At 47.8% G+C, this 26,562-nt stretch overlaps 1 protein-coding gene across 12 annotated transcripts in view; it reads right to left on the minus strand.

Annotated features, from left to right (window-relative positions):
- LanB1 (laminin subunit beta-1) overlaps nucleotides 1–26,562 on the minus strand; it is a 174,450-nt gene that overhangs the window by 83,488 nt on the left and 64,400 nt on the right. For 7 of the 12 annotated variants that reach the window (XM_076177605.1, XM_076177599.1, XM_076177597.1 and 4 more), the window contains 3 exons: nucleotides 14,495–14,989; nucleotides 8,312–9,487; nucleotides 6,240–6,281 (listed from right to left, as the gene is read on the minus strand). In XM_076177605.1, the coding sequence (XP_076033720.1) occupies nucleotides 6,240–6,281; nucleotides 8,312–9,487; nucleotides 14,495–14,989 (1,713 nt within the window). The remainder of the gene's footprint in view (nucleotides 1–6,239; nucleotides 6,282–8,311; nucleotides 9,488–14,494; nucleotides 14,990–26,562) is intronic. The other 5 variants (XM_076177604.1, XM_076177595.1, XM_076177603.1 and 2 more) reach the window with 4 other exon arrangements.

The raw sequence follows: 26,562 nt of genomic DNA on the forward strand, positions 1-26,562 counted from the left end.
GTCACCGAGTTGATGGGGTTTGAACTTACCTTCGCCCGGAAGCGTCCCCCGAAGAGAAATATTCATTTTAACGGGATCATGGGGGGTTGTTCGAGTCCTGGGAGGCTGACCAGGTGGCCCAAGAGGGGCATCGTCGTTTCAGTCCCCGGGATGTGAACAAGAACAAGAAAGAAGAAGGAAAACGAAAAAAAAAGAATAAGGAGAAAAAGCCAAAAACAAGAGCAAGAACAAAAGAGGAAAATAAAAATAAGACAAAAAAAACAAAAGAGGAAAATAAAAATAAGACAAAAAAACAAGAACATGGGAAAAAATAAGAAAAAAAGAATAAATAAGACAAAAAGAGCAAGAACAAGGAGGAAAAAACAAGACGGAAAAATAAGAAAAAAAATCGTGAACACGAAGAATAAAAAAAAACAAGAAAAGGAAAATAGAAGAGCAAAAACAAGCAGGAAAACAAAGAGAAGAGCAAGAACAATAATAATAAAAATGCGAATATGAAAAAAGAACAAGAAGAACAAGATAAAGAAGAAAAAGAACAAGGTGAACAAGAAGAAAAGAGTGAATAAGAAGAAGAAAAGAGTGAATAAGAAGAAGAAAAAGAACAAGAACGAAGAAAACGATGAGGAAAAGAAAAGACAAAGAACAAGAACAAATAGATGAACAAGAACAAATAAAAAAAAAAACTCTCTTAATGACTTTGTTTAGCTCGAACGTGCCCTCAGGCCTAACATATAACCTACAACAGGCTATAACTTAGAACAGGTTATAACCTATAACAGGTTATAACTTAGAACAGGTTATAAACTAAAACAGGTTATAACCTATAACAACTTCACAAAGGTCAGAGCGTACTACAGCGGCACTAGACAGAAGCGTTGGTAAACTAAATATAAGAATGAAGGAGACTACAAGAGACCATATGGCCTACACTAAGAGACCATAAGCCCATAACAACGATCATCCATGTTTAAAGAATCGGTGAAGAGTGACATGAAATATTGGGGACATCCAAAACTGGTCCACTATACATCAGAACTATGATTTAAAATCACAACTTGACAACAGAATGGTCAAAGTAGACACTAGGTAAGGACAGAACATTTAAGCCCCGGTCACGCTATCACGACTCAAGCCCCGGTCACACTATCACGACTCGAGTGCGTTCGGTCGAGTATAAACGCCTTTTGTCTGTTTGTTATCAAATGTAGCGTTTGTATACCTGTGGGTGATCTCGCATTATATTACATTTCATAAACCAGAATTATAGTATTGCTACACTTGACAAAAATCAACTGTGTTACTAAAGGAATTCTTGTACACACAAACTAAAGACTGTTTGAATGTTGTGTGTGTGTGTGTGTGTGTGTGTGTGTGTGTGTGTGTGTGTGTGTGTGTGTGTGTGTGTGTGTGTGTGTGTGTGTGTGTGTGTGTGTGTGTGTGTGTGTGTGCGCGCGCGATTCACCATGGTCTTGGATCACGTGTTGGACTCGTGATCGACAGTTATTAACCTCCCGGAAGAGAGCTCAGAGCTCTCATGACCGATCTATGGGTAATACTGTGACCTTACACGCACACACACACACCCAACTCCCCGCCCAAGAGAGTTGGAGTAACACCCCGCAGCGAAGCGATAATGAAATTATTTCAGCCCTGGGCGGGAGTCGAACCCGGACCGCCGTAGTGGCAGGCGAGAACTCTAACCACAGCGCCACGTGTGTGTGTGTGTGTGTGTGTGTGTGTGTGTGTGTGTGTGTGTGTGTGTGTTTGTACCCTGGGGCAGGTTGTTGTGTCCACAGCCTTACATGGGAGACAGACAGTCAGTCTCTTCCTCACCCTTTGAGTAATTACCCCGTTATTATTACCAGCAGCCTCGGGGACGGTAACAATACCTTGGGTAATGAAAGGTGCAATTACCCGGGTATCATTACCACTGTCGGTACTTGGTGAAAACAACACTGACCCCTACCAACCCCATTTAAGACATACCATCCCCTCCCCTCTCCCTCCTCTCACCTCCCCTCTCCCTCCCTCTCCTTCACCTTCCTTCTCTCCTCTTCCCTTCCCCTCCTTTCCCCTCCCCTCCCCCTTCCCCTCTCCCTCCCCTTCCCTTCCTTCTCCCCTCCCTTCCCCTCTCCCTCACTTTCCCCTTCCCTTCCTTCTCCCCTTCCCTTCCCTTCCCTTCCCCTTCCCTTATTCTCCCCTCTTCTTCCCCTCCTCCCCTTCCCCTTCCCCTCCTCCCCATACATGCCTTCACGTTCAACGAAAGACAGGAAGAATGTCAAGTAGAGACAAAGCCTCAGACATGCCTACGGAAAACATCAAGAGTGCCAGATAGTGCCAGTCTCAGAGATACCTACAAAAAGAAAACCGCAGTGCCAGGAGCCTTAGACACGCCTACGAAAGACATGAAGAATGTCAGGTAGAGACAAAGCCTCAGACATACCTACGGAAAAATTATAAGTGCCAGCCTCAGATATCCCTACAAAAAGAAATTCACAGAGTACCAGGCAGTGACAGCCTCGCAGATACCTACGAAAAAGAAAATCACAGTGCCAGGAGCCTTAGACACGCCTACGGAAAACTTGACCCCTGTGCCGGCGGCGTCAGCATGTCGCGGGTGAGTGCCAATTTGGCATCCGGTGCCAACTGCGGTGTAACTAATTGGCGACAGTAAAACTGGATAATTGCTAGTTTAACACTAAACTTACCTGATGGTTAGAAAGTAATTATCTCACGTTTCCTAGAAAGTAACAATTACTCTAGCAGTAACAAAGGGATAATTACCCTTCTTAGAAAAATAAACAAATAAATAAATAAAAATAAATAAATAAAATTAGAAAATAGATACAAAAACAAGGATACATCTTTCTGGATTACTATAGTAATAGGGAACATGGATTCGTAAAATAATTAATAAATTCACAAGGATGACATCCGTGTCATTGGTCATTATCATCATTTTGACACCAAAATTCGAAGAATTTTTTTTATAATAATAATACTAATAAAATCTCTCCCCAATTGGCTGCAGGAATTTGCGAAAGAAAAAAAATTCTCCCCATCCCCCCATCTTTATCTCCCTAAGGGAAAGGGGGAAGGGAGAGGGGGAAGGGAGAGGGAGAGTGTGGATGGGGGAAGGGAGAGGAGGGAGAGAGTGGATGGGAGAAAGGGAGAGGAGGGAGAGTGGATGGGGAGGGGGGAAGGGAGAGGGGGAAGGGAGAGGGAGAGAGTGGATGGGGGGAAGGGAGAGGAAGGAGAGAGTGGATGGGGGGAAGGGAGAGGAGGGAGAGAGTGGATGGGGGAAGGGAGAGGAGGGAAAGGTGAAAGAGCGAAAGTAAAGGTGGCGGCACACTAGGTATTTCTCAATAGCATGCTACTTGCTTTTGCTACTGGGTTTGAGTAGCAATCAATTCGGGTACGATCTTTTGTTTTCCAAATTTTCAAATGTGAAATGACTTACGTTTGAGAAGCTGAATGACGAACTAAGAGAAGTTAAACCTAGAATAGGAACCTTAGACATATTGTTGAGATGCTCTTACGGATGTCTAGAATACTGTAACCCAAGTCGTTGCTACTCAAACCAAATAGCAAAAGCAAGTAGCATGCTAGGCACATTGTCGAGATGTTCTTACTACGGAAGTCTAGAACATTGTAACCCAAGTCATTGCTACTCAAAACCAAGTAGCATGCTAGGCAGATTGTCGAGATGTTCTTATCACGGAAGTCTAGAACACTGTAACCCAAGTCATTGCTACTCAAAACCAAGTAGCAAAAGCAAGTAGCATGCTAGCCTAGTGTGCCGCCACGTTTACTCTCGCCAGTCACTCGCGAGTCGAGAAGACGAGTGAGAGTTGCGAGTTTGATCTCGTGAGAGTAACTCTCACGTGGAGTGACGTGGAACGAGTTTTCTGGAAGGAAAGTGAGATGAAATGGGGGAGGGGGAGGAGGAGGGGAGGGGGAGGAGGAGGGGAGGGGGAGTGGGAGGGGAGGGAGTGGAGGGGGAGAGGAGGGAAGGGGAGGGGGAGAGGGAAGGGGTGGTTAGCGGGAGGGAGTGGAAGGGGAGGTGGAGGGTGATTGGAGGGGAGAGAAGGGGGAGGGGGAAGGGAGGAGGAGGAGGAAGAGGGGGAGAGGGGAGGAGAGAGGGGAGGAGAGAGGGAAGGGATGGTTAGCGGGAAGGAGGGGAAGGGAGGAGGAGGAGGAGGAGGAGGAGGGGAGGGGAAGAGAGAGAGGGAAAGGAGGAAGGAAGGAGGGGAGGAGGAGGGGAGGGAGGAGAGGGTGGGGAGTGGAAGGGAAGAGGGAGGGAGGAAGGGGGAAATGAATTTATGAAAGAATATTTCTCGGGATTGGGAGTGGGAGAAAGGGGGAGAGGAGAAAGGGGGTGGGAGGGTGAGGGGAGAAAGGGGGTGGGAGGGTGAGGGGGAGAAAGGGGGGAGGGGGAGAAAGGGGGGAGGGGGAGAAAGGGGGGAGGGGGAGAAAGGGGGTGGGAGGGGGAGGGGAGAAAGGGGGTGGGAGGGGGAGGGGAGAAAGGGGGTGGGAGGGGGAGGGGGAGAAAGGGGGTGGGAGGGGGAGGGGGAGAAAGGGGGCGGGAGGGGGAGGGGAGAAAGGGGGTGGGAGGGGGAGGGGAGAAAGGGGGAGGGGGAGAAAGGGGGTGAGAGGGGGAGGGGGAGAAAGGGGGAGGGGGAGAAAGGGGGAGGGGGAGTGGTAGGGGGAGAAAGGGGGGAGTATAGAATGGAGACGTTGAAAACATTATACAGATTAATAAAATAAGATTGGGAATTAAAACATCCAAACACAACGGGCAAAGGTAGTTAGTCAAATCGATACTGAAAAAGAAAAATTATGAAATTTCCGTTTCTTAGGCTACATTGACAATAAAACAAATTGATAACGTTTAGTAGGCTCGCGCGAACGCGAAGCCAAAGTCAAAGCCAGTAAGAGTTGAGCAAAGTTTCGAACACGGGTGTACAGAGGCTACTATTACACAAAACACCTCAGGACTGCCTTGTTCGAAAGCGTAGAAAGATTAGAAAATTAAAAAAAAATGTTCGGAAATATAGAAATATTAAAAAGAAAAAAACATACATACATAATATATGCATGCATGGAGAAAATGCAAGCAGATAATACATGTTCATTATGTGTGCATGATATTCGTTATTTGTGCATGAATACAAGACAAGCGTATATGTTTATGTAACAAGCATGCAACATCATGCAACGAAATCAAGTCAGAAATCGTCATGCAAATTTCTTCATGGTAACCGACATTGCAATAAAAAAAAATTCATGCAAGTATAATTTCAATTCACCTTAGTACTAGTGTACCATACATAAAAACATACAAGACGAGCATTCTATAATGATACTTATAAAGTCAAATTATAAGGTTCAAGATAGCGTGCATACAAAGAAACACGTATACAAAAGCATAAACATCACCACATCAACATGCAAAAACAAATTAAAATAAAATATAAAATAAAATAAAACAAATACATAATGCTTGTGTGGGTTCACTACGCTCGGCTTTGGAAATGAAAAGCCACAATGAAAGGTCTCTACCACCACCAACCACCCACCTACCTACCAACCAACTCCATACCACATTTCCCTCCACACAAAGAAAACGACAGATGCCTTGCCTTCACGGATCACTGGCTTTCCAGTCCAAGAGAGTTCCAGGCCATTCGTAGCTCTTACCTAGATGCATGCATGGATGCCTGGATGAAATACGCAGGATTGCAAGGCATGCAGTCTTCCGTGGAAGAGCCCATGGAAAGGAGTTGGGAGGGGAGCGGGGGGTAGGCGGGGGGGAGGGGAGCCTTGGGGTTGGGGGGGGGGTAATCAGGTGTTAACCACAAACTTAGTCATAATGAGACATCCAGGATCTACGGACAAGCTTCTACACGACTGAGGATGTTCTCTCAATGTTGGTTAAAGATGGGGGAAGGGTTTTTTCAAAAAGACCGAAGTCCCGGTGCAAGTAGCAGGCACTTTGAATTTCAAATTTTAACGGAAATAACGGGTTTTAACGGACTTTTTTTTTCTCGTGCAGGGTCATTTTTGTTAGTTTGTTTATACGGGAGTGATTTTTTCTCCCTTCGGGAGTACCGAAATAGGGGCTACAGATTCGGGATTATTTGTGGGATAAAAAACATTAGGGGGATTGAAAGAAGCATAGAATTTACGTTGTTATTGAAATGAATAGGGAGGGGTAATCCAATCCGACCTTTATTTACCGGGATAGTAAAGGCGAGACTTGCTTTCTTCTCTTGCAGATCCTGTTGTAAGACAAGAACAGAGACATCCTTCCATCACCAAAGACAATGTCCCACTTAGTTTAGTCCCTTCACCTTATCTTGCAGGATACTTGTGGTTAGGAGGTCAACCTAACTAGTATAAAGCAGTACTAAACCTCTTCATCTATACCACTATAACTAAGCTTATCTTCTAGATAAACACACTAAACACACAGCCATTAGTAGTGTACAGTGATTTAGTGACCACTGCTAAGAACAAATCACCATCACTACAAGACTGTAAAGCCTTGTTTACACGGGGCAAGTTGAGAGGCAAGTCAAGTGTGCAAGTTACTTGAACTGGAGAGGAAAGTGAGCAAGTTCACACAAGCCACTTGTCTCTGACTTGGGCCTGTGTCAACATATACTTGCTCGCTTTCCTCTCCAATTCAAGTAACTTGCACACTTGACTTGCCTCTCAACTTGCCCCGTGTAAACGAGTGTTTAATAACCTCAAGGAAAATAGAAATAAATGATCACCACCACCGACTGCCAGAGTCCATCAAACGCTTGGTTAAAAGTATAAATTCTAAGTCCGGACGACTTAAAAATAAAATAAAAATTCCACCATCAAACTTGGAGGAAAACTTCTACGTTTGGACGACTTAAAAATAAAAAAAATTGTCACCATCACCAAATGTCTACAAAGGTTCAGAGTTCAATCGAGGAAGCAGGCAGGTAGTAGTCAGGCAAGCAGGAACTCAACAAACGTGTTCTTGTCCCACCACCGGTTAATCCATTCATCCGTAGCGTTGTCAGGATGATCTAGTCGAGGTGAGAGTGTTTGGAAGCCTCAGAGTCGTTAAGGAAGGAGTTAAAGGAGTCCCGTTAAAGGGTCTTCCTGATGTGGGTGGTTTGCTCTTAAAGGGTGAGGGAGTTTCCTCGTCTTATTTTTACTCTTAAAAGGGTGGAGGAGTTTCCTATTGTTATTTGTACTCTCATGGAGTATGTGGGGATGGAATAGGTGGGAGTGGATTTTATGCCTTTGTTTTCTGGCTACCTACCTTGTAAAGGGAAAAAGCCTTTGGTACATGTATATATTTTTACTCTCAAGGGATGGAGGAGTTTCCCTTTGTTATTTTTGCTCTCAAGGGATGGGGGAGTTTCCTCTTGTTATTTTTACTCTTAAAGGGTGGAGGAGTTTCCTCTTGTTATTTTTACTCCCAAGGGGTGGAGTTTCTTCTTATTTTTACTTTCAAATGGGTGGAGGAGTTTCCTCTTGTTATTTTTACTCTTAAAGGGATGGAGTTTCCTCTTGCTATTTTTACTCCCAAGGGGTGGAGGAGTTTCCTCTTGTTAATTTTACTCTCAAAAGGGGTGGAGGAATTTCCTATTGTTATTTCTGAGGATGATGACATGATAACAAGCAAGGGAGGGGAGGGGAGAAGGGGAATACATGATTGTTACAAAATAGGGAGTTTTTACGGCTAAGTTGTGTCCACAAGGACCTAGGGATCTAATGGTTAGGGAGTCTCGACTGTTGGGATGTTTACATACCAATGGGTCTCAACCTGGGGTCCATGGGGGGGCCGTGACCCCCCCAAGGGAGCCATGAGAATAGGGGGGGCACATGGCCTGTTGTTACAAATTTTACATTTCTATGTAATGTGAGGAATCTGGATATAAAAAAGTAATGTAAGATTATTATGATTGCTAAGTTTGTTATAAAGCATTGGGTCCCACACGAATATTAAGAATTCATGAAGTGGGCAATGGAGTCAAAAAGGCTGAGAACCTCTGGTTTACACAAAGACTAGTCAATGTAAAATAGGGACCTAACGACTAAGGAGCATAACTCACAGGGTGGGAGTGAATGATGGGATTCTTCACACACTGGGCTGTGTTCTCCCACTTGGGGGAGGACACGGGGGGGAAGAGGGGAGGGGGAGAGGGGGGGGAAACTGCGGGTGAGTACCTCCTAATAAGCAGCAAACCACAACCACACTAGCTACGCAGAGGTACTCGAAAGCTTCCGACCCGAAGAAGGGCTCGAGCTACTTCGACCTTCCTACCTGGAGCAGAGCCGAATCCGCGGACGACAAACGGGTGGTTCTGGTCCTCCTCCGGGAGCTGCGGACCTCGGGCGAACTCCGGGTCGAACTCCTCTTCCTCGTACTCCAAGGTCTCCTGTTCCGTGGACTTGCGGTAGCCTTCGCCGAAGCCGACTCCACTGCCACGGTTCACCCCATACCTCGAGTCGTAGCGATGACTCGTGTACCTCGTGTCCGAGGTTCCTCCTCCTTCTCCTCCTCCTCCTCCTGCCGTAGTCGCTGACGAAGACGACGATCCCGAGGTCCACCTCGTAGTGGACGACGTTGTCGAGGACGACCCGGAGGAGGAGGAGGTGCCGTGTCCGGTGGTTCCTGTGGTTCCGGTAGTTCCGAAGGTCAGGTGGTCCTGTCCAGTGCCACCTGGGGTATGGGAAGTGTAGATGGTACTGTTCCTGTAGGTTGTCACGCTCGTCCTCCCCGGACTTGTGTACGTCGTCACGGACACGGACGGCTTGCCATCCCGGCCGACCGTGGTGGTGGTTTTCGTGGTTTTTGTGGTTTTCGAAGTGATCCTCCGCCCGGTGGTCACCTTCCCCCCGGCCGGGTACCTCCGGCCGTTCCACCTGAAGTAGGTGCGTCCGTCCTCGCCCTCCTCGACCTCGCCCCTGAAGTAAGGTTCCTCGACCACAGGAGGCCGCTCAGTGTCCTCGTCACCGCCGTCGGTGCCGCCCCGGGCTCGACCTCGACCTCTTCCCCTCGATCGTCCTCGGGACTTCGAGCGGGAACGAGATCTTCCACGCCCGCGGCCGCGGCCCCGGGAGGAGGAGGAGGAGCCTGTGGCGGAGGAAACGTCACCTCCTCCTTCGCTACCGGAGGACGAGGACGTGACATGCCCAGAGGACCCTGGGCCTTCGTGAGTGTGACTATACGAGTATGAGGAGTTCTCTATCCCAGAGCCTGGGGTACCGTACTGAGACCCAGACACTGTCTCGAGCACGGCGCCGTCGGCTCCCGTGCGGGTGGACTTGGAGGAGGAAGTGTAACTATAAGAAGAAGAGGAAGAAGAGGTGCGATCTCGCTTGGACCCGCCCCTTCGGGAGGTGGAGGGCACGCGGGACTTGCCATAGAAGACTCCCCCGTGCCGCTGGGGCGGCGGGGGGACCTGAGGGTCGGGGTCGCCTCTGGCATCAGCCGAGCCTGCGCATTCAAGGGGGAGAGGGGGTTAGCTTAAGGGAGGAACAACCTGAAGGAGGGGATGAAGGAGGAACAACCTGAAGGAGGGGATGAAGGAGGAATAGCCTGAAGGAGGGAATGAAGGAGGGACGTAAGGTAGGGAAGGTAGTGGGCTGTCGCTGTAGAACGTTTAGCGCCCTTCTACGTGATATCTGTCACTCTACAGGGTCTACAAGGGTGGCGCAGCTTTTAATGCCACTCTATAACTACATGAGGTTGTTCTAATGGCGGGGAGGGAGAGAAGAACTATATCACATTGCAGGTTTCGGGAGGGAGCGAGGGCGGAAAAAATGTGGGAAAAGAAAAATATACAAAGATTTATTTTCAAAAAAATCCTCAGTTATCCGAAAAAAGATAAACATGGGGTTTACAAACCATGAGTCTAACCCAGATGGGTTAGTTTACTAGCATTGTCCCGGTTACTGTTGTTGAGCGGGTTAGGTAATCCGGATGACATATGTAACTGACCCATTTGTTACCAGAACTACGTCAAAGACATACTTTTTCAAAAAAAAAAAAAAAAAAAAAAAATGTAATTACAAGAGCCCCCTTACACTAAAGATTCGTAAATATGTTTTTCTTAATCCAATAACTTAAAGATATATCTGGAGTGTTCTGGTAAGTTCTGGGCCAGTTTCGGATGTCCGTTTTAGCACTCGTTAGTTCCAAAGTTAGGAAAAAAAAGGTAAAACTTGTTGTTAAAATCAAAGCTCTTTTCCCGAAAAAAAAAATCCCGAAGAACGACGACCATCACCGAAGTTACCACCGAAAAAAAGAAACAAGATGGCTGAAGGGAGAACTGTTCTTTGTGTTCTTCTTGTTCTTCCTGCTGTTGTCAGGGTTGTTCTTGTTGGTGTTGTCGTCAGATACGTGTTCAATGTTCACACAAAACAAATTCTTCAACATGAACATCAATGTCTCACTTTGGACATCTCATTCCCCAGAAGCACAAAACAGTGTTAAACAATTTCATAAACATGACTCCAAATATTTTTAACTTAACTGATAAGAAATGCTATGTACAGTTTAACTTAAACTAATAAAAAGAACATTATTGTTGTGTTGTTATAGCAGGGTTTGCACAGTCGAGTATAACAGACCCTAAGTGCTGTTATGAAAATGAACAAAAGTGAACTTGAACAAATCCACCTTAGGATTGAACACACAAACTTCAGGAAATATGAAGAACATCGTCAAAGGTAAGCGTAAACTGAGACGCATGTGACACAGGCGACGCAGGTGACACAGGCGACGCAGGTGACGCAGGCGACACAGGTGACGCAGGCGACACAGGTGACGCAGGTGACACAGGCGACGCAGGCGACACAGGTGACACAGGTGACGCAGGCGACACAGGTGACGCAGGCGACGCAGGCGACGCAGGTGACACAGGTGACGCAGGCGACACAGGTGACACAGGCGACACAGGTGACGCAGGCGACACAGGTGACACAGGCGACACAGGTGACGCAGGCGACACAGGTGACGCAGGCGACGCAGCACAGAGTAAAGGCAGACTTCCTGTTACTAAATCTAAATACAGTTTGAACTTCCCACTTGAAATACTGAGGTTGTGTATCCAGAAGCATTTCAGGTGAAGGAGAAGTTCAAACTATACTTCACTTCAGTAACAGGACGTCTGCCTTTGTTCTGTGCTGCGTCGCCTTTGTGGCCTGCGTCTCAGTTTGCGCTTTGGCTAAGGGATGCAAACACGCATGATGGGATAGGGTCAGAGAAATACTGAAAACAAAAAACAAAATACAAAAAGTAACCGGGGTGTGTGTGTGGGCGGGGGGGGGGGGGAGGAAATTGGTCATAAGATATTAAACAACTATGGCGACATCACAGAGTCCTGAAGATTAGTGAGAACTCAGGAATGAGGACAGGACCAAGAACTTCCTGAAGGAACTCTTAAAAGATTCCTCTTGAGGATGGGGAGGCTTAGGGAGGATCCTTTTATGCAAATAACTCCCCCCCCCCATCGAGGAACATTTGGGTAACGGGGGGGGGGGTTGAGTGATGAGGGAACAAGCGATCATAACTTCCTGAAGGTTTGGAAACAAAGGTAGATTAAGGTTGACCTGCATGACCACCATCACCATTACCGAAGAGGTCACATGCACATGCACACACACACACACATGCACATGCGCGCGCGCACACACACACACACACACACACACACACACACACACACACACACACACACACACATTTACGTCCATTGACATGACTATTTACATCTGTCATCTATCTTTTTTCACTTGAGATTATAGTCATATCTAATAACAAACTACAAAATAAATAAAAATAAATAAATAAAGCTTTCACCGGTTGCTCCACTGCCAATAGCTGTCTGGTCTACAGACATCTGTCTGCTATCACCAAATATGAAAAAAGAATAATATGACATTCTGAAGGCGATTCATCAGGATTGTCTACCTTAAAAATTGTGCACACACACACACACACATACACACACACACATACACACACAGACACACACACACTACACACACACACACACACACACTAGGTAAATACATACTCGTCAGCGAGAAATTCAAATCCCGGAAATCAACGAGTCTACTGGACTTTCAAAGCCTTTCCAGACCATGAGATACCTTTTAATACAAATGTGGACCAAAAAACAAGACGACCCTGAATACTGACACCAATTCATTCCTTTGGACATTTGCGAAAATATTCATGAAAACATGACACATCAGATGGACTTACTAATAACAACAACAGTATCATTAATTATATCATCATCACAAACAATAATAACATTTGTGATTAATTTATAACAAATAGGTAACTTGCGGAAGGTATGTACAGTCGACTTACAAATTCCAAGAGACTTTTTCTGGGAAATGTGAACATAAAAAAAAATAAAAAAAAATCCTTTTACCTCTTCGGAAATGCGTCGATGGGTAATGGTATAACACTATGAACACCAAGAAGAACAGTGTACAGTGTTATTAAGGCGTCAAATTGCGTTGGATTTTGTTCTTTTGACGAACAAATCAGAGCTTCTTCCGTTGGGGGTTCGTCGGACAAAAGCGACATGACGTCATCGGTCGGTTCGTTTCAAAACAAACTATTTTGCTTTCTTTCGTTTACAAAATACATAATTTCATTTATTTTCTTCCATGGCTGTTGAATGAGAATTCGTAATTAGACAAAAATATGTCAGGTTATTTATAAAATATCGAGTTTACCTTCGATCTTTATCATTTCCAGAGTTAAATATTTGAAAAATCTAAATAAATTAGGGACGGGGAGGGTTGAATAAAAAATCCCGAGTTTGGGGTTAGCACCTGGATATTCAAATTTCTTATCTTTCCATGATTTTCTTTTTTCTTTTTTCTTTTTATCAAGACAACAAGACGACATGCAAACGGATGCATCATGCAACGATGCACCATGCACCACGATCAAGACACATAACATGGACCAACAAGACAACGACTGAAGCAAAGACACATAACAACAGAGCAACAGAAAGCGTTGAACAAGAACCCCAAGTCTTCATAGAAAACGGGAAATGGTACCAGTGGTAGTAGCTGTCCTGGTAGTAGTAGGAATAGATGTAATTATAGCAGATAATGGCAGCAGCAGATGTAGTAACAGCAGATGTTGCTGGAGCATTTGAAGCAACAGATGCAGAAAAAGTAGATGTAGTCGTAGATAAGCCAGTAGATGTAGAAGATAGCGATGCAGTAGATGAAAATATGGTCGACCTTGAGGAAGGACGTTCCACCTCCAGGGTTGAAAATTATACCTCGAGGAAGAAATGTCGACCTCGAATGATGAAGGTCGATCTTAAGGGTCGACCTCGAGGAAGGAAAATCGACCTCGAGGAAGGCAAGTCTACCTTGAGTGGGGAGGGTCGACCTCGAGAGATGGTAGACCTCTCAAGAGTAAGGTCGACCTGGCGAGAGTAAGGTCGACCTCGAGAGAGTAAGGTCGACCTCGAGTGAGGAAGGTCGACCTCGAGGGGGGAAGGTCGACCTCGAGGGGGGAAGGTCGACCTCGAGTGAGGAAGGTCGACCTCGAATGAGGAAGGTCGACCTCGAGGGGGGAAGGTCGACCTCGAGTGAGGAAGGTCGACCTCGAATGAGGAAGGTCGACCTCGAGGGGGGAAGGTCGACCTCGAGGGGGGAAGGTCGACCTCGAGGGGGGAAGGTCGACCTCGAGGGGGGAAGGTCGACCTCGAGGGGGGAAGGTCGACCTCGAGGGGGGAAGGTCGACCTCGAGTGAGGAAGGTCGACCTCGAATGAGGAAGGTCGACCTCGAGAGAGTAAGACCAAATTTATGGGAGACCGAGGAACGCTTCTCCTGCCACAGAGGCGGGGAGGCGAGGCTGGAGGGCGAGCTTGCACCTCCTGAAGTCGCAGTCCTGAAGACATACGTGCATTCTTCTGCAAGTGCATGCAACAACGTGCGTCCTGCAGGCAGGCAGTGAAGTGTCTTGCATCATCATGCTTTACGATAAGCAAGAAAAATTATATATATATATTATATATATATATATATATATATATATATATATATATCAGTAACACTGTCAGTCTGCATGAAAGTTCTGCGACAGGAAAGACAGCAGAGATAAACTGTGACAGAACTTGAGATGGTTAAAAGAGAGAGAGTGAGAGTGAGAGAGAGAGTGAGAGAGAGAGAGAGAGAGAGAGAGAGAGAGAGAGAGAGAGAGAGAGAGAGAGAGAGAGAGAGAGACTTGGACCGGAGAAGGGACTCCAAAGCCCTTCAAATAAAAGAAAATGTCGGTCAAGATATATATATATATATATATATATATGCGCGAAGATAGCCCGCATGGAGACGGCGCTGAAAAGCGTATATGCGTGCGTGCGTGCGTGCGCGGGGCGCCAAAAGCTGAAGAGAGCGTAAAATGAAAGAGAGCGAAAAAGAGTTTTCGAGAGATGAAAGAGAGCTGCTCGAGTGTACCTGGGCTCACGCGTGGTCGAGTGTGCGTGGGTCGCGGTCGGTGAGGCCGGTACTGCCTTCTACCGGAAGAAGAGGTCCGGTGGGTCGTGGTACCGGTAGGTCGGTAGTTCGTCCCGTTAGTAGACCTGTCGTTCTCAGTCTCCGAGGTCCGGTAGTTCGTGTTGACGGTCGGACGGTAATTCCCGGTTTCCGACGTCCGGTAGTTCGTGGTGTCAGTCGGACGGTAGTTCCCGGTTTCCGAAGTCCGGTATCTCGTGGTGTCAGTCGGACGGTAGTTCCCGGTTTCCGACGTCCGGTAGCTCGTGGTGTCTGTCGGACGGTAGTTCTTCGTACCGGATGACCAGTAGGTCCTCCGGTGAGTCGGGCGATCTCCAGAGACCTCGCGATGTCCGGTCTTGAAGGAGAACCCTCCTGTAGATACAGACACTTCGGGGAAGTCTTCGGGTAGTGCGTCGACCTCCACGATGTTCGGGAAGTCATCCTCCGCCAAGGAACCTGAAGCGACATCGCCGAGGAGGAGGAGGAGGAGGAGGAGGACAAGGAGGAAGAGGAAAATGACATGTTAGACCAGTTGTCTCAGACCTTTCCACCTCTGGCTACGTCACTCCTAGAAATAATTTCTTCAATGGTAAAAATCGCTTAATTTCTAACTAGTAATAAGTAGTTCCATGTCTGTGGACCTCCTTGGGAGGATCCAGAAATTGATCTCCCAAAGAACTATAGGTCCCTGGACTTCACGTATCCAAAAAAAAAAAAAAAAAAAAAATCCCACAGTACGGACAACTTTCAAAAAAAGCGTCACTACCACACGTTTTAATGAGTCAATCGTTCTCCTTTCACTTGCAAAGCAACACATGTTCGATGACAAAAAAAAAAACTTTCACTTGCAAAGCAACACATGTTCGATGACATTAAAAAGGAAATTCAAAATATTTTTCACAATATGGCGCCGAAGCAGAGCTGGGAAAGAAACATCAGAACTCAAAAGTGAACAACCGAATCTGAAATCATTCAGACCAAGCAGACCGAACGAAAGCCAAGTCAGGATAGACCGTAACAGACACACAAAGACCCGTATACTAAGGTCCTGTTCACATTAGCGGTTTTAACCGCCGCTGTTTGAACCGCGGCGGTTCAATTACAATGTAAGTCAATGGAGACGTTCAGACATAACCGCGCATTTTTTCCTTGACTATACAGTACCGCCACGGTTTCCGCGCGGTTCAAACCGCTAGTGTGCACAGGGTCTAAGAAGCCTGTGTCAACAGCCAAGGCGGAGTGGAGACCAATAAGTGGAGACCTCGTGGTGGGAACAACGTCAGTTTGCAAATCAGCTAAGATAGTTTGCAAATCAGCTAAGACAGTTTGCAAATCAGCTAAGACAGTTTGCAAATCAGCTAAGACAGTTTGCAAATCAGCTAAGACAGTTTGCAAATCAGCTAAGACAGTTTGCAAATCAGCTAAGACAGTTTGCAAATCAGCTAAGACAGTTTGCAAATCAGCTAAGGTTGTTTGCAAATCAGCTAAGATTGTTTGCAAATCAGCTAAGACAGTTTGCAAATCAGCTAAGACAGTTTGCAAATCAGCTAAGGTAGTTTGCAAATTAGCTAAGACAGTTTGCAAATCAGCTACAATAGTTTCGCATCAGATCCTTCTTTCGCCAGCGCCTTCATAAGAAATACTGGTAAGTTGGACAATGATCTCACTGCTGTAGACTCCAACAAATATTGTATCCAAAATTACCACTTCACAATATGAATGATATAAACAAAAATAATAATAATAACAATAATAATTACTAATAATAACAATAGTAATAATAATAATATTATTATTAATAATAATAACAATAATAATAATACACGGAAAAATTAATAAATAAATGAATAAAAAAAATCTAAGTATTTTCTTTATTTTTTTCTATTTAGAAACTAGCTTACGCAATATCAGAATGGCCCACAAACTAAACACCACTTATCATGCACCACCACGGGTGCGCGCGCCCACACACACACACACAAACCAAATACACGTACAGACTTATCAGAAAACAAGGACGTTGTCAGTCTTTGTAAGACAACGGCCAAAAAAAAAAAAAAAAAAAAAAAAAAAAAAAATAGTTTCCACCAACTTTTCCTCTTAATCTCCATCTTCTTCTTCTTGCTCCTCTTCCTCCTCCCTCTTCTCCTCTTCCTTCCTCTTACTGTTTCTCATGCTCCTCTTCCTAATCGTACTCTTCCTGTTCGTTCCTCCTCCTCCTCCTTTGATCCCAAAACGGGATTGGGATTGACTCCCCGCCCCATCTCCTCCCAATCTACCCTCCAACTCCCTCCCACTCACTCATCATCATCACTACCATTGTAGAGTGGAGAGGTGGAGAGGATGAGGAGATGGAGGAGTTGATGGAGAAGGAGGAGGAGGAAGAATGGGAGGGCTAGGAGTGGGAGTGGGGGGTGAGAGTAGGATTGGGAATACGAGTGGAGGTAGAAATGGATGTGGGAGTGGAAGTGGGTATGGGTCTGAGAATGGAAGTGGGAGTGGGAGAGGGTCTGGGAGTGGAAGTGGGAGTGGGAGAGGGTCTGGGAGTGGAAGTGGGAGTGGGTCTGGGAGTGGAAGTGGGAGTGTGTCTGGGAGTGGAAGTGGGAGTGTGTCTGGGAGTGGAAAATGGGGGTGGGATGGGTCTTGGGTGGGAGTGTGTCTGGGAGTGGAGGTGGGAGTGGGTCTGGGAGTGGAGGTGGGAGTGGGTCTGGGAGTGGAGGTGGGAGTGGGTCTGGGAGTGGAGGTGGGAGTGGGCCTGGGAGTGGAGGTGGGAGTGGGCCTGGGAGTGGAAGTGGGAGTGTGTCTGGGAGTGGAAGAGGGAGTGGATGGGTCTTGAGTGGAAGTCAGAATGGGAGTGGTACTTGGAGGTGGGCGTGGGACTGGGAGCCGGAGTCTGAGAACGGGAGGAATTGAGAGAGTGAGCGGTTAACGTGATGGGGGGGGGAGGAGGAGGAGGAGAAGGGGGGGGGAGGAGGAGAAGGGGGAGGGAGGAGGAGAAGGGGGAGGGAGGAGGAGGAGAAGGGGGAGGGAGGAGGAGGAGAAGGGGGAGGGAGGAGGAGAAGGGGGAGGGAGGAGGAGAAGGGGGAGGGAGGAGGAGAAGGGGGAGGGAGGAGGAGGTGCGGGAGGGAGGAGGAGGTGCGGGAGGAGGTGCGGGAGGAGGAGGAGGTGCGGGAGGAGGAGGAGGTGGGGAGGAGGAGGAGGTGGGGAGGAGGAGGAGGTGGGGAGGAGGAGGTGGGGAGGAGGAGGTGGGGAGGAGGAGGAGGAGGTGGGGAGGAGGAGGAGGAGGTGGGGAGGAGGAGGAGGAGGTGGGGAGGAGGAGGAGGAGGTGGGGAGGAGGAGGAGGGGAGGAGGAGGAGGTGGGGAGGAGGAGGTGGGGAGGAGGAGGAGGAGGTGGGGAGGAGGAGGAGGAGGTGGGGAGGAGGAGGAGGAGGTGGGGAGGAGGTGGGGAGGAGGTGGGGAGGTGGGGAGGAGGTGGGGAGGAGGAGGAGGTGGGTAGGAGGAGGTGGGGAGGAGGTGGGGAGGAGGTGGGGAGGAGGTGGGGAGGAAGAGGAGGAGGTGGGGAGGAAGAGGAGGAGGAGATGGGAAGAAGGAGGAGGAGGAGGTGGGGAGGAGTGGAGGTGGAGAGGAGGAGGAGGTGGGGAGGAGGAGGTGGGGAGGAGGAGGTGGGGAGGAGGAGGAGGTGGGGAGGAGGAGGAGGTGGGGAGGAGGAGGTGGGGAGGAGGAGGAGGTGGGGAGGAGGTGGGGAGGAGGAGGTGGGGAGGAGGAGGAGGTGGGGAGGAGGAGGAGGTGGGGAGGAGGAGGAGGTGGGGAGGAGGAGGAGGTGGGGAGGAGGAGGAGGTGGGGAGGAGGAGGTGGGGAGGAGGTGGGGAGGTGGGGAGGAGGGGAGGAGGTGGGGAGGAGGTGGGGAGGTGGGGAGGAGGGGAGGAGGTGGGGAGGAGGGGAGGAGGTGGGGAGGAGGGGAGGAGGAGGAGGAGGTGGGAAGGAGGAGGAGGAGGGGAAGAGGTGGGAAGGAGGAGGAGGTGGGAAGGAGGAGGAGGTGGGAAGGAGGAGGAGAAGGAGGTGGGGAGGAGGAGGAGGAGGAGGTGGGGAGGAGGAGGAGGAGGAGGACGAGGAGGAGGAGGAGGAGGAGGACGAGGGAGAAGGACGAGGGAGGAGGACGAGGGAGAAGGACGAGGGAGGAGGACGAGGGAGAAGGACGAGGGAGGAGGACGAGGGAGAAGGACGAGGGAGGAGGACGAGGAAGGAAGGAAGAGGAGGGAGAGGAGGACGTGGAGGGAGGGAGAGGAGGACGTGGAGGGAGGACGTGGAGGGGGAGGATGACGAGGAGGGAGGACGAGGAGGGAGGAAGAGGAGGGAGGAAGAGGAGGGAGGAAGAGGAGGGAGGAGGAAGAGGAGGGGGAGAAGGAGGAGGAGGGGGAGAAGGAAGAGGAGGGGGAGAAGGAGGAAGAGGGGGAGAAGGAGGAAGAGGGGGAGAAGGAGGAGGAGGGGGAGAAGGAGGAGGAGCGGGAGAAGGAGAAGGAGGAGGAGCGGGAGTAGGAGAAGGAGGGAGGAGGGGGAGGAGGAGGAGGAAGGGGAGGAAGGGGAGGAGGAGGAGGGGGAGGAGGAGGAGGGGGGAGGAGGAGGGGAGGAGGAGAGGGAGGAGGAGGGGGAGGAGGAGGGGGAGGAGGAGTGGGAGGAGGAGGGGGAGGAGGAGGGGAGGAGGAGGGGGAGGAGGAGGAGAAGGAGGGGAGGAGGAGGAGAAGGAGGGGAGGAGGAGGAGAAGGAGGGGAGGAGGAGGAGGAGGAGGAGGAGGTGGGGGAAAAGTGTTTTTGTTTTTAAGTGAAATGTCACTCCCAAGGGGGGGGGGGGTGGAGTTGTGGAGTCCAGCGGGTCGACCCAGTAGATCGTGACTTCCCGAAGCACTCGGGGCAGGGAAAGTGTCTTGGGTTCGAACGTGAGACGCGACCCATTGACCCCTCCCTCCTCCTCCTCCTCCTTTCTTCCCTCTACCGATCCTCCTCCTGCTCCCGCCTCTACTGTTACCTCTCCTTCTCCTCCTTAAAGGGTTATCACACTGGGATATTTTTCCTCCGACATTCTACCTCCAACCTCCATTTGAATAACTAGAATATAACTTGGCTTACAGAAATCTAGACTTCTCTAAGAAGATTCTAACAATATGTCTAACCTTTGTCTAGGTTTATACAATCAGTTTATCATTCAGCTTTGCTATATACGACAGAACGTTAATTTGAAAATTTGAAAATTTGAAAATTCAAATATCGTAACCGAAGTCGTTTTCACTCCAACGAACTCTCAACGGTCGGCGCTGGTGAAGCCCGTGGAAGAAGCCCAGTGTGATAGCCCATGGGAGCCCAGTGTGATAACCCCTTTTAGGCAGTCATGCAAGCGCGTTTCGGGAACTTGTTCCACGCTTCGGCTCTGTCCGGGAATTAATTGCCGGAAATCATATCTACATCTCCAGTTCAGCGATTTATTAAATTCATCCGTAATGGTCCACTGCAGGACCGGTCTACCCCCTTGAGGACGACACGGCCTCTGTACTTCACCACGCTGGCTTCATCCGGCTTGGTATGTTGGTATGTATGGTGAGAAGTGCATGTGGTATGTTGGTATGGATGTGGTTGTGCATGAAACCTGAAACCAGTGTACTCAGCTCGACCATACGGATGAGGCTTTAGCATATTTAAGCGACGCTGACCTACCGCACCTTTATAACGTCAGCAATAAACACGATATAGTATAGCAGGAAGTAGAGCGTGAGGTTCTGAGTTCTTTCTTGATCGAGGTCCACCTCGTAAAGGTGTCATCAAGTACGAGACGTTGAAGAGGATGTCGTTCTTAAGAACATACGAATGGAGACTGCAAGAGACCATAAGGCCTACACTAGGCAGTTCCATGTCCCTTACCACTTATCATCATCCATAAATTCATCTAACCTTCTCTTAAAACTAATAGTTTCAGCGCTCACTAACTACGTGGTTACTAAGTCTATTCCATTTGTTAACTACACTATTAGAACATAAGAACATAAGAACGGAGGAGACTGCAAGAGACCGTAAGGCCTACACTTGGGAGTTCCATGTCCATTACCACCTATCATCTCCATCCATAAACTTATCTCATATTTTCTTAAAACAACCGATAGTTTTAGTGCTCACTAACTACATAGTTAACTAAGTCTATTCCATTCGTTGACCATCCTATCAGTAAACCAGTTCTTGCCTATGTCCTTCTTGAGCCTAAATTTATCTTCTTCCAAGCGCCCAGAGGTCGACCAACTTCGGTCAGTTTTGGTTTACGATATCGACCTAAGCTACAGAGAACTTCGTCGCTGTGACGTCATCATTTATAATGACGTAATTATCTGACGTCATAACACCTGATAATGACGTTATCGTTTGACGTAAGTACGAAGAACGCAGGCAAGAGATCTTTTGGTCCATATCGAGATCAGATTAATATATATATATATATATATATATATATATATATATATATATATATATGATAAGATTTAACGTCACAAACTCTCCCCTATCGGGAAGCTAGGACGGTGCCCCTTACAGAAGACTTTGTAGCATGGAATTTAATTAACCATGCCCTTGGTTCAGCTTCGCCGGTGGCAGGATTCGAACCGCCATCCCCTCGCCTACATATACATGAAAGGCCAACAAATAAATAAATTGAAGTTCTTAGTAATGAAGCTTCCTGTTGACGTCAGCAACTGCGTAAGCTGACCATAATCAATCATTCGAACTCAGCAAATCAGCGCTGACGACAGCAGCGAGGCTGATTATGGTACTGCGACGCTGTGACTGACGACAGAGATAGTAATACTATCGATGTTGCTGATACTAATAGTATTACTACTCGCCAAACTCACCATCCCACTCCCCACGAAGTGGCAAGTGAGAAACCCATGTTTTTTTTTTTTTTTTTTGCCGATGTTTGGGTCGCCTCCCCGCCTGGCCAGGGCCGCTGGGAAACAACGCAAGAAGCGGGTCCCAGGAATCGAACTTGAGGTCACATTCTAATTCATCTATATATTCATTCATTTATTTATTTATTCACACATTTCCTACTTTATCATTTTATATTCATTAGTATTGTTATTATTATTATAATTATTTATTTATTTTCGTTTATTTAATTTATTTATTCATTTATTTATTGTAAGCGGTAAAGGAAATTGACGCATGTGCTCTCCCAGAAACAAACATCTGGATTAACGAAGGATTTGAGTAATCATAGTTTGCGTAACCGAATGCATTTAACCTAACAAACCTAACCCAACCTAACCTAACGTACATAAACCCCAAATAAATAAACACACAAATAGATACATATATATTAAATATGCACGCACACAAACACACACACAAACACACACACACACACACATACACACATCTTCGTCACCAACATGTCCTCCCATCTGACGCTCCCCCACCAAGCCACGCTACCAGGCACAACAACAAACTTGTGCCCATCAAAGCGCCGAGGACTGATCGCTACAAGAACAGGGCCATTCTATCCAGTGTATATTAGAAAAGATTTAGTCTAGTCATAAACTTAGCTTAAATTGTATGTTGTCAGTGTTTAAGTGTATCATTGTTAACTCAATAAACTAATTATTATTATTACCAGGTTGGGGCGTCGTTACTTGCGACGAGGGTCGAGGGGATGGCGGTTCGAACCCTGCCGCCGGCGAATTTGAACCAAGGGCATGGTTCATTACGTTCCACGATACAAAGTCCTCTGTAAGGGGCACCGTCCTAGCCTCCTTATAGGAGTTTGCGACATTAAACCATAGCACCATCATCATTTTTTTTTTTTTTTTTTTTTTTTTTTTTAACACAGACACACTGGGGGAACCCCACCCTACCCGACGTGCTGCTCCTGAAGAAGTCGCAGAGGCAACGACACGACGCCGTCACCGGTCCGCGTGCAGTCGGAGGACACCTCTTGCATACCAATGGCGTCCTACCACAACCATCACACGCCCCCCTCCCCTCCCCCAACTTCTCTCTTCCTCCTGTCTCCGCCCTCCGTCTCTCTCTCTCTCTCTCTCTCTTCCTCTCTCTCTCTCTCTCTTCCTCCCTCTCTCTCCTTCTTCTTCCATACAACTCCCGTAACCATCTGGATATACATATATACATACACAGGCAGGTACACACTCACACACACACACACACACACACACACACACACACACACTCACTCTCAAATATACACACACACACACACTCGCTCTCAAACACACACACACACACACACTCGCTCTCAAACACACACACACACACACACTCGCTCTCAAACACACACACACACACACACTCGCTCTCAAACACACACACACACACACTCGCTCTCAAATACACACACATACACTCGCTTTCAAATACACACACACACACACTCGCTCTCAAATACACATACATACTTACACACACACACAAACACACTCACTCTCAAATACACGCGCGCACACACACACACTCAACCCAGGGCAGTACAAGTTTCTGATCCAGACTCTCATTATTCTTCCTCCTCCTCCTCCTCCTCCTCCTCCTCTTTCTCCTCCTCCTACCCTTCCACCTCCTCCAGATCTCATCCTCCCCCTATCCTCCAGGATCCTCCAGATCCCCCCCCCAACCGAGTCTCCCCCTAAGAACCTCCATTCTCCCCCCCACCGTCCCCCTGGAGTGGAGTACTCCCTCCCCTTCCACCATCCCTCCACTTCTCATCTAGAATTCCACTTTCCTGGACTTTCTTTCCTTTTACGCCCATCCAGCTCTCTTCTCCACCCCTCCTCCTCTTCTTCCTCCTCCTCCTCCTCTTCCCCTCCTCTTACTCTTCCTTTCCCCCTCCTCCTACTCTTCTCCTGCAACTCCTCCTCTCCCCTCCTCTTCCTCCTGCCCCCCTCTTCCTCCTGCTCCTTCTCTCCTCATCCTCCTACTCCTTTCCCTCTCCCTCATCCTCCTCCTTCTCCCTCCTCCTCCTTCTCCCTCCTCCTCCTCCTCCCCCCTCCTCCAAGAGGACGGTGACCACCCCTTGTGGGCGTGCGTGCGGGCGTCCAGGTACTATGGCTGAACGCCCTATGGTCGCGAAAACCTCTTTGCACATCCCCAAAAGTGGAGACGACGATGTCTTCCCCCTCCACCTCCTCTTCTTCCTCCTCCTCTTCCTCCTCTCCCCACATCCTCCTCTCCCCACATCCTCCTCCTCCTCTTCATCTCCCCTCCTCCTCCTCTCCTCCCCCACCTCCTCCTCCTCTTCCCTCCTGTTTCTCCTCCCCCTCTTCCTCCTCCTCCCTCTCTCCCTCCTCCTCCTCCTCCAGTTCTCTTGACAAACGGAACCTCCCCTCTCCCTCTCCCTCCCTCCCTCCCTGCCTCAATTCTCTCTTCCTTATTCACACCCACCTCCCTCCCCCTCCCCACCTTCCTCCCACTCTCAGAACTCCTCCCTATACACCTCCATTCATTCCTTCACCTCCACAGCCCCTCCCACCTCCCTCACTCCCACCTGATCACTTATGGAGGGAGGGAGGGTGGGAGGAGGGAATAAAGGATTGGCATAGGGGATTGATTATGTACAGTACCAAAGACACATGTAAAGAAATATGCATATATAAGTTACGTCACTGCATACACAAAGCCTCCTCTGTCACACTATCACGACTCAAATGTGTTCGTTCGAGTGTAAACGACTTTAGTTACGATTTTCCATTTTTCGAATTTCCAAAATGTCAAATCACCTTTGCGTCATAGATTGAGAAGCTGAATGACGAACTAAGAGAAGTTAAACCTAGAAAATTATTAGACAAATTGTTGGATTAGACTTAGAGAAGTCTAGAATGTCATAGACGAAGTCGTCCTACAGGTTTTCGAATTCAAGTCATTTGACGTATTCGTGATAGCGTGACGGGGGCTGAAGCGTGTTCATTGGATAAATAAATAAAATTACGACGAAAATTATCTCGCTCACGTAGACAAAAGAGAGAGAGAGAGAGAGAGAGAGAGAGAGAGAGAGAGAGAGAGAGAGAGAGAGAGAGAGAGAGAGAGAGAGAGAGAGAGAGAGAGAGAGAGAGAGAGAGAGAGAGAGAGAGAGAGAGAGAGAGAGAGAGAGAGAGGGGGGGGGGTCGAATAATAGCGGAGAGTTGAGCGATGGAACCGAATTGCTGGTAACAATGATCTCCATATTGCTCAACAAAAACAACGCCGTAAAACTCACCCACGCGGCAACAGTGCAACACAGAATTTTTGTCTTCCTTGGCGGCAGAATTGCCACTAAAAATGGCACCACTAACAATGACACCACTAAAAATGGCACCACTGACAATCGCACCACTAAAAATGGAACCACTGACAATCGCACCACTAAAAATTGCACCACTAACAATGACACCACTAAAAATGGCACCACTAAAAATGGCACCACTAAAAATGGCACCACTAAAGCCTTGTTGATACGGGACTAGTTTAGTAGCCGCCAGGGCTAGTTACAAATTAACTTGCGTTGCAAATCAATGTTGACACTAGGATAGTATAGAGGCAAGCTGACTAACTTTCTGTTCACACTGTGCAAGTAGAGGGCTAGTTTACAAGTCGCTAGCATTAAAGGGTACTAAACTAGCCCTGAGGGCTAGCAACTGACACTAAGTGACAAAAAAAAAAAAAAAAAAAAAGGGGTAACAAGAAGGGGAAGACAGTCTTTAAAAGATGGAGTCCAGCCTCAAGGGTGCGAGATTTGAACTCGGACTCCAAAAGATCCCTGGATTTAGTTTCCCAACATTCTTGGATCCTTCTGCCTTCGCTTTAATGACCTGAGACGGTCGGTGACCTTACGGGCGGGGACCCGAGGACCCAACACCTGGCCAATTGCCAACATCATCATCATCCACTGGGGGTGTCACACGCCAGGGGACGCGTCGCTTCACTCACAGGCCGGAGAGCCAGTCCCAACGCTCTCTCCGAGGGACAAGCTCACATGCACACACCTTTCCATCCCACTCCAAACATCTCTCGACCTTTTCGATCAATTTGCCCCTTCGTGTCGTCCTTCATTGAGGGTTGTCTACTGTGGAGATGATCTTGTGAGCGGGGTCAACGTGAGGGAAACGTGCCACGTGATGCCCATATATGGTCGGAGTTGACGATGACGAATTATGCTGACGGTATCTTGCCTAGAGTGAACCTCAGCATAGTTTCTCGTTTGATAACAAGTCATTCCAGCGGAAACTCCCAAGATTCTCCTAAAGGGGTTCTGATAACAAAGATACAAATATGCAAAGGTACTCTTCCCCAGATAGTCAAATAAGGGAGGAAATGACATCTGTCCATTGTATGCATGCAATCATGCACGAAAGCATAGCAAACTCTCGCTTTGTGTCCACGAAGCTCAGGAGGCTTTTGGACACGTACACTGTGTGTGTGTGTGTGTGTGTGTGTGTGTGTGTGTGTGTGTGTGTGTGTGTGTGTGTGTGTGTGTGTGTGTGTGTGTGTGTGTGTGTGTGTGTGTGTGTGTGTCCCCGCGCGCGTATATGCAAGTCTTTTCCCTGTGCGCATTGCATGCATATATGCATGTTTACACACACAAATGCATGTAAATTTTCAACCTAAAGCTCTTTAGGCTCGCCTGGCCCAATATGTCGCGGTACCATCTGGTCCCTCTATAATCCTATCTATCCCCTTTTCCGAATCTTTTTAATTACTTTTTGAATATATCTTATTAATTTTCTCCTTTCGTAAGTATCTGACGGTGCATTGTCATGACGTCCATGTAGACAACAGACCTCTGGGAACACGTCAATTCTTTCTGCTTCACATTCCATCTGGCCACTGTTCTATTTGGAAAGTTGAACCATCTTTACAACCTTCTGTCCAGCTGGTTTAGGAGCTTATGTCCATACTCCATGTCGTCCCAACTGACAGCTGGATGTAGTCTTCCTTCTACAACATACCAATTTCTTCTCCCTAATGCATACACATATACGTATATGCATACATACATATATACATATATAT

This window comes from Oratosquilla oratoria, chromosome 40, assembly GCF_046742065.1.
Source record: "Oratosquilla oratoria isolate Oo_2021 chromosome 40, ASM4674206v1, whole genome shotgun sequence".
Classification (NCBI taxonomy): domain Eukaryota; kingdom Metazoa; phylum Arthropoda; class Malacostraca; order Stomatopoda; family Squillidae; genus Oratosquilla; species Oratosquilla oratoria.